At 58.8% G+C, this 13780-nt stretch overlaps 2 protein-coding genes across 2 annotated transcripts; one reads left to right on the top strand and one right to left on the bottom strand.

The window, feature by feature from the left end:
* The first annotated feature begins 252 nt into the window (after positions 1 to 252).
* ABI3 (ABI family member 3) lies at positions 253 to 6384 on the top strand. The gene is made up of 8 exons (XM_027785409.2): positions 253 to 1382; positions 2379 to 2546; positions 3367 to 3543; positions 4149 to 4231; positions 4385 to 4480; positions 4880 to 5055; positions 5168 to 5287; positions 5518 to 6384. Exons 1-8 carry the CDS (start codon positions 1266 to 1268, stop codon positions 5676 to 5678), a joined length of 1098 nt encoding a protein of 365 aa, XP_027641210.2. The 5' UTR covers positions 253 to 1265; the 3' UTR covers positions 5679 to 6384.
* PHOSPHO1 (phosphoethanolamine/phosphocholine phosphatase 1) lies at positions 6315 to 12297 on the bottom strand. The gene is given in 5 exon segments (XM_027785410.2): positions 6315 to 8017; positions 8019 to 8453; positions 9241 to 9371; positions 11833 to 11935; positions 12215 to 12297. Coding segments are annotated over 3 exon segments (807 nt in total). The 5' UTR covers positions 9286 to 9371; positions 11833 to 11935; positions 12215 to 12297; the 3' UTR covers positions 6315 to 7690.
* Positions 12298 to 13780: the final 1483 nt, after the last annotated feature.

Genomic DNA, 13780 nt, shown 5'->3' with positions numbered 1-13780 from the left:
GCCCAGGGTAATTGGTGGTGGGGCTGTGGGGAGGGTGAGGATGGGGGAGGAAGGGTAGGGTGGGATGGTGGGAAGCCCAGGAAGTCCTTGAGCCCCTGCCATGGGTGTCTGAGCCTGTGGGGGTGGCTGGGTGCTGCCGTGGCTGGGTCAGGGGGACTGGCCCCTCTGGGAATCGGAGCTGCTTTCACAGTTTGGGAGGGGATGCGGGGGGACCTGGGGTGGGGGGGCCTCTGAGGGCTGGTGCAGCTGCGTTGGGGGTCAGGAACGGCTCAGGCAGCTCTTGGTCCTTTGGCGTGTGAGGAGTCTGGGCTAGTGCTGGAGGAAGTTCATCATTTCCCTCGTCCTTGCGCTGGTGGGGCCACGGGCTCAGGAAGGGCCAAGCCCTAACGTGGGTTTTGCTCCTGTCTGGCCGGTGCAGTCACTGGGGCTGAGGACAGAGCCTGGGAGGCCCCAGGGAAGAACCTGTGGGAGGAGGAGAAGAGGGTGGAGGGGGATTTCCAAGTGAAAATTTCCTGCCCTCCGCACAACCTCAGCCTCACGCGTGGGGACGTGAGAGGTTGTTTTAGCGAAGCATGGAGGGGAACGTGCTGTCCTGGGTGAGGGAAGGACGGGGGGTCACTTGTCCCACCCCTCTGTACCCAGAGCTGCACGAGGTCTGGGTGACTGGGGTGATGCTGCGTGGGGGATGTGGGGTGCGTGGGGCTTTTCCAGGGAGGAGGGCCTGGCAGTCTGCCCTTGGCTGCATCCCTTCCTGATGGCTGATAAAGGGGAAGGGAAGGGAATCGCCCTCCCTGGGTGTGCCCAAGCCCGGCTCAGCCCCTCACGCACCGGGATGGTGACGGCAGCTCATGGAGGACGGCCACCGATGGCAGAGATGGGGGTCAGGATCTTTTCTGCTTGCTTGCCCCCCCTCCCCTGCACTGCTGGCTCCTCCATGACTCACATCCTTCACTGCCACAGCCGCTCTCACCCCCTGCCTGGTGGGGTGGCCACCAGCTGCAGCTGGGGTTGCCCCCCAACACAACCCTCGTGGGGCTGGGGCTACACTGGCTGCCTCCCCGCTGCCCCCCCATTTTTCCTGGCTGCACCCAGCTCTCCGGAGGTCAGTGATGTGAAGGTGGCCGGGGCGGGCCCCACAGCTACGGGGTGTCCCTTGGGGGATCGGGGACACTGCGGCGCCCACAGTCCCTGCGTCAGCACCGCCACGAGCTTCAAAACCCAGCGCCGAGGCGGCTGGGGAGGAAGTGGGAGCTGAGCCCAGCACCATGTCAGAGCTGGAGCAGCTGCAGCAGCGTGACATCCCAGCAGGCCGGCAGGTCCTGCGCGACCACCACTGCAACCTCCACAGGGTCGCCGACTACTGCGAAAGCAACTACTTGCAGGTGAGGGGGATGGGGACAGCTGGGGACATTGCGGGGTGAGCTGCAGCCTTGGGGCTGGGTGTGATGCTGGGAGCCCTGGTGAGGTGGTGGTCCCAGAGGGGTGGCTGGTGGGTGAAGGCGAAGGCTGTGCCCTGGGAGCTGGGAGCCTGAGCATCCCTGTTAGCCTCCTACCCAGCACTGAACGCTGCTGCTGTTGGTTTGTTTTTTTTCCCTTGGGCCTCAGTTTCCCTTCTTGCTCTACAGCAGCTTTTCTGCTCAGCTCTCAGAGTGGGGATGAATGAGAGTCCTCCAGGAGTTTGGTGCCTCTGGAGAAGCCCTGGGAGGGGACCAGAGACACCAGCCCTGGCTGGGCTATCCCAGGCTGTCCCCAGGGTTTCGGAGGTACATCCTGGCCTGGCAGAGGTGAGCCAGGTGCCTGCACATGCAGAACAAGCGTGAAACTCTGCTGTCACCAATGTCCCTCCTCCTCCTTCCTGCCTGGCCCCCACTGAGGGAAGCGGTGGGGCAGGAGCTTTTGGGATGAAATAGGAGGGAAAAGGCTTGTTCTGGCCCAGTTTTCTGGGGAGGGGTCCCTGTGAGCTCGGCAGGGCATGTGTCAGTGGCCTTGCTGGCTCAAGCCAGACCCCGAGGCTGTGCCCAGGGGGTTGCATCCACCGGAGCGGAGCTGAAGGGGAAACACGCTGAGTTATTCAGAGAACTGAGACACCATCCCCAGCACAGCTGGTGGCATGGCCAGCTGTCCCCTGGGGTGGCAGGCTCAGCTCCAGCACCTGCCAAAACGGCAGCGTCCTGGGGAGGAATCACGGTGAATCCCTGGTGCTGGAAAAGGTGAATGCTGCTGCCTGCCGGGTGCCCATGTGTCCTGCCGGTGGAGCTGGAGGAAGTTTGATGCATTTGGAAAGCAGAAGGAAGCATCTTTGCTCCTGTGTGACTCCAACGTGAGGATGGAGGCAGTGGTGGCCGCATGGGGTCCCACGGCTGGGTTTCCCCCTCCAGGCGAGTGACAAGCGGAAGGCGCTGGAGGAGACGATGGCGCTGAGCACGCAGTCCCTGGCCAGTGTGACCTACCAGGTCAGCAGCCTGGCCACCGCCTTCCTGCGGTTGCTGGACCTGCAGGCGGCCGAGCTGCGGAAGGTGGAGGCTGACGTCAGCTGCGTGGCCCAGGTGGGACCATCCTCTGACCAGCACCGGCGTGTGTTGGGGTTTGGGTTCTGGGAAGGGGGGTTTGGGCAGCTCGAAGGGGCTGAAGGCCCTCCTCCCCTGCAGCTTCAAGAGCCCGTTGGCCCCCTGTAGCATCACCTTGCAGTGGAAGTGCAAGACCATCTCCTTGGGTGGTGGTGGGGGTCACCCAACATGTCATGGGGAGACAATTCTATCTGGGGCTGGGAAACTGGTCTCTGGGGTGTTCTCCCAGTCTGGGCACTTGCAAGTCCCAGTGGAGGGGGGACCTTGGGAACTGCCTCTGAAATCTCAGAGAGGCCAAAATGGAGTATTGGGGCTCGGGGTGTTGGCCTGGTTGCCACACTTTCCCCTTGCCTGGCCTCGTCCTCCCAGAGCTTAGGGACACTAGTGTGGCCACCCACCCTCTTCCTGGCACTTGGAAGCCACCTGGAGCCTTTCCAGCCACAGGAGGAGAAGGGACACTGTGGTCATGGTGGAAGCAGCAGGAAAACAGCTTCAAGGTGGCTGAAGCTGACGCATCCCCCTGCCACTGCCCTGTCCCCCTGTCCCCTGCTTTAGGAAGGCCCAGGTCCTCTGTGGTGGCATGAAGGGCACCACTCGCCCTGCTGTGATGGAGCAGAGCAGGATCTGCCCCGGTGGCTTTGGCTGGACCAGAGGGTTCAGGCTCAGTCCCCATGCTTCCCTGCAACCCCTCCCTTACAGGCAGGGAGACAGGGTTGGGAAGGGTGGTGGGACTTGAAGGCGGCAGCAGGAGGTGAGGAGAACCTGGGATGGGACAGTGGGGACAGTGTCATCTCCGCAGAGGGTTGACATGCACAAGGAGAAGGTGTCTCGCCGGGAGATTGGCTCGTTAACTGTCAGCAGGAGGTTCCCGTCCTACCAGAAGATTATGCCCCCCCCCAGCCCACCCTGCCTGGAGCCCTACTACAGGAAACCCCTCAACTTCAGCATCCTGGATGACATTGGCCATGGCATAAAGGTCAGCCCAGGGCTGGGAGGGTGTCCCACAGGGGTGAGGGGGCTTGGATGGGCTATCTTGGTCCCCAGTGTCCCCAGTGTTGCACTGATGGCTGTACAGGTGGGCTCAAACCGCTCCTTGATGGAAAAGCGGGGTCTATCTGTGCCCCACAGCCCACTGGGGCTCGGTGGTCCCAGCGTGGGGAGTGGGGACGTGGTCTGGTGCAGAAAAGGTAAACAACACTCAGCAAAGACCATTGGTGCTGCTGGGGCTGACGCTGAGCTGCAACGCTCCCACCCCACGGTCCCTTACTCAGCACCTAAATCGCCCAGGCAGGGGTTTCTGCAGCCCAGCAGGTGCGAGCTCCCAGCATGGGGCTGGAGGGGAAGTGGTGGCACTGGGGCTGTGGTTCCCACGGTGGCGGGCGCCTCTTGGCCGCCTCCACACCGCAGCGCCGGCGGCTCCTTCCGCTCGGCTGCTCCCGTCGGGGGGGCCCAGCAGAGACCTCAGGGTGCTGCTTCCCTGGGGGGTGTGTGTGTGTCACGGCCATCTGGGGTGCAACGAGTTTGTGGGGCAGCTGCAGCTGCCCTCGCCCGTCACATCTCCGTGTCTCCCTGTGCCCACAGGACCACAGCACCCAGCTGTCCCGCACGGGCACCCTGGCTCGGAAGGGGATCAAGTCGACAGCGCAAGCTGTGGGCACCCTGGGGTGAGGCTGTGGGTGGGGATGGGTGCAGGGTTGGGGGCTTTGCCTTTCCGTGTCACCCAGCGGTGACATGTGGCGTGGGCTCGCCTGATGCTGCTGCCATCAGGGTGCCATCCGTGTGCCAGGCTGGGGGCTCAGTGGCTGCTCTTCCTGCAGGAGAAGCACCCGCGTCCCTGAGCCCATCCAGCCACCCGTGGTTCCCCAGGGCAAACTCTCAGCAGCCTCCTCCACTTCCTCGCTGATAACCGTCGGGTACCGGCACTTCTCGGGGTGAGGGCGGGCCTGGTGGGTCAGGAGACCCCAGGGCAGCCGCTGTCATTCTGCTGCTCAGGGGACGTTCTGCTGCAAAGGGATTTTGATTAAAAATACGGGTTTTGGGAGTGGGACTGCACCCTGGGCGGTGCTTGTCTCTAGAGCAAAGATACCCTCTTATGGGGAGGGTCCCTGATGGGGCAAATGAGGCTCAGTGCTGGGCAAGGGGTTTGCACAGGCTTGGCACACAGATGCCAGCATCTCCTGCCCACATGATGACCACAGCGAGTGCCACTCCCTCCTGGCATGGGGCACATGTCTGTATTCAAAGAGTAGGGGGCAAGGCCAGCCCCCCAGGCTGGTCCCCCCACTCTGACACTGCTGCTCCCCCACCCCCAGCTCGAGCGGAGCCCCGGCAGCCCCCTGTGAAGGCATCCCTGTCCCACCACCGCTCCCCTCCCTGCTGGGGCCATCCCCACCGGCTGCGGCTGCCATCCTGCCGCCCCCACCTCTCCCTGGGGACCTGCCACCACCAGGAGACATGGACATGCCCCCACCAGACCTCATGCCCCCAGGTGAGTGCTTGGTGGTCCAGAGATGCTGATCCTGGGGGGTTAGCAGGGATATGGGGGGCTGCTTGTTGCCTCTGCCCCCCATGGAGCCCTTTGTCCCCCATTGATTTTGCAGCCCCCGATGATCTCGAGACGCTGCCACCACCAGCTTTGCCTGCCTTTGAGGATTTGGCCCCCCTGCCACCACTTGCTGCAGAGGACCCCCCTTGGGTTCCGGAGAACTACCTGGAGAAAGGTACAGTGGATGCCCAGATCCCCCAGTCTCTTTGCCATGGTGCTTTTGGTTGAGCTCCTGCCCACACTCATGGCACTGAGGGCCCAACTCTGCCCTGGCATCGGCTGGGGCTGGGATGCTGAGCAGTGCCATGGTCTGCTGACATCCCCTGCTCCTGCACTTCCCAGCTGTGGCCTGTCCCTTGTGGTGGCCTTGCTGGGCTCCATGGCCCCCTCTCCCTCCTCTTGCAGTGGTGGCCCTCTACCCCTATGCACAGCAGAAGGACAACGAGCTCTCCTTCCAGCCTGGCGCCCTCCTCTTTGTCACACGACGCTACTCGGATGGCTGGTGCGAGGGCGTCATGGGTGAGGAAGTGGGTTTCTTCCCCGGCAATTACGTGGAGCCCATCTGAGCACCAAGGGCAGGCAGGCCCCTGCACAGCCCCCCCCCCCCCCTCCTGGATCGGCTGCATCCTGCTCCTGCTCGCAGGGCTGCGCTTCGCCTATCAATTCTGGCTTTGCACAGCTCAGCCCTTGCATGGGCAGCCAGACCGGGTGCCACTGCTGGCACTGCTGCACCCTGACAGCTACCAGCACCCAGAACATCTCCTGCCTGGCCCCTCTCCCATCTTCTTTTTTCATGACAGCAGCACTGGCTCCTGCTGGTGCTGGGATGGTTTAGCACTGCAGTGCTCTCAGCTGATGGAAACGCAGCGGGCGGCACGTTGGTCCTGTGGATGGATCCTGGTGATGCTCCTGGCCCCACAGGACCAAAGCAGAGAAATGGGGGACAGGGCCAAATGCCCACAGGGACGCAGAGGAGAGCAGCACCCAGCTGTGGACCCAGGGAAGCTGCATGCTGTCCCCACCAGCTTGAGACACAGATGGGGATGAGCCAGGGCCCGATTCTCCAGCAAAGGGGTCCCCACGGGGGCCCCTGCAGAGCATCGCTTGTAGCCCAGCCCCACTCCGCTGCCCCCACTCCAACGCAATCCCACCACCTTCACCAGCCCAAGGAAGAGAAACAACATGTATGTGCAACTCGGAGAGCTGTTTCATGTCCAGGTTTATGTCCTGGATACATCTTGTGTATCTGCAATATATATATATATCTATATATATATATGTATATTTTTAATTCCATGGCTTTAAGTTCCACACAGTTGAACAGGGTCCGAAGGAGGAAGAACAAAGCGACGGGAAATGAAATAGAGGAGGAACACCTCAGGGCTGCTTTGGTTATTTCCTTACTGCTCAGGTTTGCTGTCAGGGTTTCTATGCTTTGGAGGAGTTACAAGCCACCCTCGGGAGCTGGTAAGGCTGTGGATAAATCCAGGGGAAGCCAACACCAGAGAGCAGCGAATACTGTAGGTCCCCCCTGCAGAGTGCAATTAGAAGGGGCAATTAATACTGCAGTGGGGCAGGGGGACACGGGGGAGTTTGTCCACTGGGGACCTGATGCCAGGAGAAGGGCTGCAGCACCACACCTCCCGGGGGGAGGTTCAGCACCTCTAGACCAGGTCAGGAGGGAAAATGCCCCCCCCCGCCCCGGGGTAAGAGAGGAGCCCATACAATCCAGCAAAGACAAGCAGATGAGAGCGGTACTAGCTCAGGGTGAGGAGGAACCTGTCTGCCCTGGGGACATGGGGATGTTCTACCCTGGAAGCAGATGCAGAGGATGGAAGGCAAGGGCAGCTCGTCCTCCCCACGAAGGATGCAGTCAGTGTGCCTGTGCCCTGGGCAAGTAGGTGGGGATGGGACAGAGGAGGTTTTTTCCCAATGTACCCCTTTCCAAAAGGTTTACTATTCCTCATGTCGTGTTTTTTCAGAGAATAAAGTCTCAAGGGACAATTAACTCTTATCACAGGGCTCAGCAACTGGGCTGGGAGCTGCCCTGCCCCGGTGGGATGCAGAGGGCGAGCCAGGAAGCCCAGGCAGCACAAATATCCTGGGTTAAACCTCCAGCGACCTCACGAAGAGGCAAGGAGCGCTTTGAGCATCAGGTTCAAGGCAACAGCACACATCCCCCGGCATGGCCGGCAGTGGTCGGGCAGTCGAGGAGGATGAAGGCAGGAGGAAGGCAGGGCCGGCCCGCAGGGAGCCGGCTTCTGCTCTTTCAGGAATTGCTCTTGTCAAGTCAAAAGGGAAAAACAAACAAAAAGTCACCATTAGTGTTGGCAAACACCCGCACTGGAGTCGATGTCCAAGCTGCATAGAGAAAGGCTTCATCTCACCATGGCAGGGGCAGGAGGAGGGGGACAGAGACAAAGTGCTTTAATCACCGGGGAGAAAGGAGCGTGGAGAGGAGAGGCAGGAAAGCAGCCCAGGAGCGGGGGCTAAGCGAGTAGTACTGATGAGTGTGGGGTACCCCCCGGCTTCTCCTTTCCCCACTGCTTATAGTATGCAAGTCTCTTCTGAGCCATCCTCAACACTTCTTCTTGAGAACCTCCTGGAGATAGCGGGTGACCTCTGCAGCTGACTCCCAGGGGATGACAGTGGCCTGGAAGGCTCCAGGCTGCTTCTTCTCCATCTCCTGGGTCATCCGGTGCATGGGGTAGCCCTTGCGCGGGAAAGCCACATCAGCTGAAGTCAGAGTCACGGAAGGGCAGAAGTCATTGGCACCATCCCCCACGTACAAGACCCTCTCGAACTCCACCTCCTCCTGGGCTCTCTCTGCCAGGTACTCTGTCAGGATTTTGCGTTTGCACATGTTGGCCGGGCAGTCAAGGCACTTGTGGCTGTGGTAGGGGCCCCAAGGTGAGGTATCCCCTCTTGTCAAAGCTGGATGGATTGCTGAAGATCTTGCGGAAGAGGGAGTAGAAACCGGCTGCCCTCAGATTGCATTCGATGCCAAACATGTTGGCATCAGAGATGAGGATGATTTCAAAGAGCTCGTGGTTCTTGGAGAGGAACTGGAAGAGGTCCGGCATGCCGGGGGACAGGGGGATGTTCTCATAGACAGTCTTGAAGTCCCCCATCTTGACCCCCTGGTCCCCCATGTATGCCAGGACGCGCTGCATGTACTCGTTGTAGAAGCCCTCGCGGAAGGTCTGTCGGATGTGCTCTGGAAGCGCCTGCCCTGGTGCCGCCCGGACGATGGAGTCATCGCTGTTCTCATTGATGATGGTCTCATCAAAATCAAAGACGAGGAGGTATTTAGGAGGCCGGGGGCTGGCCATACCAACACCCTGCGAGGTGGAAGGATCACACCCAGCCGTTAGTTCGAGGCACTTTGCTTTGGCCTTGGGCACAGTGATGGTGGCACCCACAGCAGCAAGAGGCTACCTGACCCCCAGGCAGATTATTAGCCTAGCAGGGCTTGGCGGGGGAGGGGGGCTAATCCCCTGCTGCCATACCTTGCCCCGGCCCTAAGGCATTTATCCTGCCTATAAAGAGATCATTTTGTCACCACTAATCCTGTTCCTGCAGTCAAGGCGGTCACTGGGCCGAGCGACCGCCACACGTCCTCCCAAGGGACATGGAGACAGTACGTGCCTTGGGGTGTTTTGTGCAGGGAGGGTCCCTGGTGGGGGTTTACTCTGCTCCCGTCCCACCCCTGAAAAGGGGTTTGTGCCCCTGAAGACCCCTCTTGCTGCTGGGACAAGTCTGGCTTTGCCTGACAGAGGAAAAGATTTTGTAGGTTGATTTTTGCTCTGTCATTCAGACGCAGTTTCCCCCTGGTCAGGCTCTGCAGGCTCTGGGGAAGCCCAGGACAGCTCAGAGCTGCCTCCTGCTCTGCTCTAAAACCAAAGCAAACCCACTGTGCCAGCAGGGTGCTGAGCCGCAGGCCCCAGCCCAGCCTCCCTCAGCTACAGCCACCGCAGCCCCAGCAGCACCCGCTCACCTCCTGGCTGCTGCCGTGCTGCCCGCGGCCAGGGCTCCGCAGGATGGGGACCCGAGTCCTGCTCCCAGCCCCTGGGAAGAGGGGGGACAACCCCGCTCACAGAGGACAAGAGGGGTGAGAATGGCACTGACCTTAAACAGGCATGGCAGCCCAACGCCCTCACAGCACCTTTTCATTTTAAGACCATCACTCTGCGGGCAGCGTGTTGCTGAAGGCAGGGCTCAGGGCGCAGGGCTCAGGGCTCGCTGGGCGGCTCTCCTGCCTGCAAACCACAGAGAAGGGGGGGTTTGGTTAATGCCTTGGCTTTTCCCCCCTGCCACCTTCGGGCACGGCACCAACCAGCACAGCACGGACGGCTCTATGTCCTTCAGCCAACTCCCAAGCTCAGGACCTTTTGTACCAGGAATGGAGGAATTAAAGGAGTCCCCGGAGAGCGGGGGTGAGCGGGCAGAGCCCGTTTAATGCTTCTGATCCCTCCTAATTCTCCCAAGCGCTTGGGCTTTGCCGTATGTGAAAGCAGCCAGCAGAACGGCTCGGCAATAAACCCCAGCAACACATGCCCTGTTCCAAAATTGCCCTGATTTTCTTCCAGTATAATTAGTTTGGGGTGTTTATTCTAATGGAGTAATTATCCTGGCATGAAACCGGGTGCCCAGGCAGCTCTGGCGAGGATGTGCCAGGCTGCTGCCCCGCAGCGAAGGCAGAGCCCAGGATACGTCTCCCGAATTTTGCCGACCTCTTGTGGTCCATGGCGACAGAACAGAGCGATGGGCAACCTCCAAAAAACAGCCTCGTGGCCAAACCCAGCTGGAAACTCAGGCAGACGGTTAGCCGGAGGAATAACACACTGGGACACGGGAAATTTTAACTGGTCACCAGTAGCTTAGCTTAGCTGGGGTCAGGAGATTTTAAATGATTTTTTTTTTTTTTTTTGTCATCAGCATGGCTACAGGAAGAGTTTTTCAGCTGAAGGTGATTTGTGGGGGATTTGCCTGGATTGAAGCCCAGCATCGAACTATTTTGAGCACAAATGCGATTCATGACTCTGCTAAAATAATAAACCACAACTGCACCTCAGAGGTGGCACACTGCAAAAAGAAGTGAGCACTCAAAATTAAACCCTGGGTTGAAATCTTGTAAAAGCGACTTTTTGTGAAACCTTTCAACCAAATACTAGTTATTTCTTTGCAGAAGCACCCATTAAAAGCTGAAGTTTATTGAGAGACATCATTTGAAGCCAAATGATGCTACAGCCAGCCTGGCAGTGGGATTAGCCACCATGATTTTCAGGTCCAAACCCAGAGAAACAGAAAAAAAAGATTAAACTAAAGAACGAATAATTGTAATTTTTCTCATGATATTCAGCTGCCAGCAGTGAGAAAATAATTTGGGTCTAAGCCTTATGGAGACTTTGTGGTACCAATGCGGTGGCACAGGGCAAGAGCCCTGGACTGTCTGGTTAATGCTGTGGATACTGTTATGGGCAGCTTAAGGGACAATGTGGAGAGGGGAGCTAACTTGCTCCAAAAAACCCTCTTCTGGGCCCAAGGGTTTTGCATGTTGCAAACCAGGAAAGGCTAACAGCAGACATCTCGGAATCTGGGCAGATGAGGTCAGGCACAGACCTAACAGCTACCTCATACAGTCTCTAGTCCCTTCAGCACTTTTCAGCTGACCACCTTCCATGTAGCCACCATCTGAATTAACATTTTGTTATGTACATAAAACCCTGACCTACGAGCTGGGGGAGAGCCAGTCTGGTCTCTTTTGGCTTAACTCCAGCTCTCCTCCAAGAGCTGACCAGCATGAAGTCAGAAGCAGCATCGTTCACCTCAACCTCATGCTAATTTATCCTCGGCAGAGCTCCCTGCAGCTCTTGCCTCCTCTCCCCATCTCCCTGGCATCACTTTGCTGTTTGTGGGCACTGACAGCCCCAGCAGGGATAAATCCAAGAGCTGGAAAACAAAAATCAGTTGCTCTACCAAGCTCCTTGTCCCAGTGTCACCGGCACTGCCACCGCTGTTGCACAGAGGCTCCCCCCGATGCAGCTGCCCCTTCGTGGGTCTTGGGGGAGGACAGAGGCCACTGGGCCCTTTCTATGGGATTTCTATGGAAAACTATAATCTGTGAAGTCAGCTTGGACAATTGCTGCCCCCATCTACCGGTGGGAGATCGGAGCATCCCTGTCATGCTTCTGCAAGAGCCGCTTTCTGCTCTCAACCATCCCCAATGCAGCTCTTAATAGTATCAAAATGTGCACTGCTTTATGCAAAGGAGGAATTAAAATCTAAGCCAGTGTTATTTAGCCAGTAAAGGTTCAGGATGGGAATCTCATGGCTTCTGGGGGCTGTCGGACAAACTGCATCCTTCCTGCATGTGTTGTTTTCCCCTTATGACACAGAAAAGGCAGATACTGGCGTTAGGAGTGAGCCAGTAAACCAGTGCTCATCCTCTAAAGACAAGCAGGTTGAGCTGTGGGGTCTGGCAGCAGCCCTGACTCTGCCCTGTGCAGGAGGGGAGCAGAGATGAGAAAAAAATATTTAGCAAACCTCCCAGCCCTCAATTATCCCGCTAAATCCAGCCAGGAGCCGGCAGCACCCGTGGGCACACTGCTAGGAGCGTGGGATGGAGCAGCAGCCCCATCCGGGGTAGGGAGAAGTGAAATCCCTGCAGGACCGTGTCGCTGCTCCCAGTGGAGCTATTTCTGCACGGAGATGACTCACCCGGCAGCTGCCTCCCCGGAGCGTGTCCGTCCACCTTCTGCAAAAAAGGGACTCCCTCCAAAATAAAAGAAAAGCGGCCGCACTTCCTAACATTATGTAAAGCCTGAATGTTGAAACAGAAAATAAAAACAGATATTTGCTCATTAATCGTGTTAAACATAAAGAAACAAACGGAATTTGGGATGAGGGTCAAAATATGCCTGCTTAAATTGGTGAGCTGCTGGGCTCACCACAAGAGCAATTTCCCAGGGTGGTTTATCCCCAAAATCTCAATGTTTTCCTCCCCTCTGGCAATACCTCCAGCCATCCCTGGGATCCTCCTGCTCCAGAGATGCCCAGGGAGGAAAGGCTGAAGCCCAGCAATATTTGCTGCCCTTGTTACCTCCACAGATCAGCTCTTGCTGTGCATCCTGGCAGACCCCTGCACTGCTGTGACTTCGGGCTTAATCCTGCACCAGGCACAGGATCAGGCCCAACACGAGCCCCCATCGCACCCGGGCGAGCCTGGACAGGGATCAGCACCTGATCCCAGAGCCAGGACACACTGAAAGCGAGGGGGCACAGGGCACTTCCCAACTGCAGGCACAGTCCCTGGGCTGGTTTTAACCCCCCGCTGTACTCCGCTCTCACCCAGTTTGAACATTTTTAACCTTAAACAAAAACATTTGATGTTTCTGGTGTGTACAACATGTTTGGGTCTATTTAATTTTAACTCAAAGCCCAACCCCTGACCTTTGGCAAACTTGTTTGCCCACCCTTTTGACGGGCAGAACAAGAGGACAGAGTCCTGCTGCCCCAAAAGCAAAGGAGGGGAAACCCTCCTCTCCGGCACCACCAGGCACGTCATCGGGATCACGGGACAATTTCACCATTCCTGGAATAAAACCCAACCCGCTACCATCCCTGGCTGTCCACACAGCTCCCGAAGCAGAAGCAAATGCATAAATTAATAACAAATCACCCAGACAGCAGAGCTCACGGGGGTGTCTCAGCCAGCCGGGACGCCCACCGCACATCACTGTGCCACCTCGCCCTTCGTGGGTCCCACTTTGTCCCAAATGCCCCAGGCAGGGGCGAACGGGAACAGGAACAGGGAACGGGAACATCCTCCTGGGGCTCACGCTCCCAGCCGGCACGGCATGGGGTCACCTCAGGTTATGGGGATGTTCCTTTTTTTTTTTTTTTTTTTATGGTGTTTACTTTTCCTGCTGCCTGCCAGGAAGCCGCGGCGTTACCGCGGCCAAGCTGCGGCCGTCAGGGCCAGAGCTCTCTGCTCTGCAACAAAAAAAATTCTCAACCCCCCCGCCCTGAACCAGGTGGTTTTGGCCCCAAAACGCTGCAGCTGGGCAGGCAGTGGGTGCTGGGTTAGCAGCTGGGTTGTGGGTGCCCAAAAGTGGATCCCAGTTGCTGCATCCCACGCTGCGGGGATGAACCCACCGCCGGGCACACGCATCCTGTGGCCTCTCGGTGCCAGCCCGGTGCCAGCTCCCTGCGGACAGAGGGGCCGGGACTGGCGGCAGCTGCTGTTCCCACTCCGGTACCGGTTCGTCCCAGCCCACTGCCTGGTGAGCCGGGCCGGTGCCCGCTCCCAGTATCAGTGCTCTGTGCTGACCAGTGCCTGCTCCCGGTACCCACTCCCTATACCGGTGCCTGCTCCCTGTACCGGTGCCTGCTCCCGGTACCGGTGCCCTACGCCGGTACCGGTGCCAGCCCAAACAGGGCTGACTCATCCCTGCAGGATCCTGCCCGGTCGGCACCTCCCGGTACGGGCAGCAGCCGCTCCAGTCCTCCGAGAGTCCAACCAGGTGGGGGACGCCCCGGCACCGGCACCAGCCACCCCGGTCCCCGCAGGGTCCCACCGGATCGGCACTTCTCGGTGCCGGCCCCCGCCAGCGGGGACCCCCACCCAGCGGGCACCTCCCGGTACCGGCACCAGCCGCAGCGATCA

The sequence above is a fragment of the Falco peregrinus genome, chromosome 18 (assembly GCF_023634155.1).
Source record: "Falco peregrinus isolate bFalPer1 chromosome 18, bFalPer1.pri, whole genome shotgun sequence".
NCBI classification, from domain to species: domain Eukaryota; kingdom Metazoa; phylum Chordata; class Aves; order Falconiformes; family Falconidae; genus Falco; species Falco peregrinus.
This window is presented reverse-complemented; position numbering and strand designations above follow the sequence as displayed.

What these genes read in the sequence shown, in the direction of transcription:
- ABI3 (XM_027785409.2), top strand. Translation starts at nt 1,266, where the DNA reads ATGTCAGAGCTGGAGCAGCTGCAGCAGCGTGACATCCCAGCAGGCCGG. An exon ending in ACATTGGCCATGGCATAAAG is followed by an intron (nt 3,544 to 4,148) that starts GTCAGCCCAGGG and finishes CTGTGCCCACAG; the next exon opens with GACCACAGCACCCAGCTGTC. An exon ending in ACCAGACCTCATGCCCCCAG is followed by an intron (nt 5,056 to 5,167) that starts GTGAGTGCTTGG and finishes TTGATTTTGCAG; the next exon opens with CCCCCGATGATCTCGAGACG.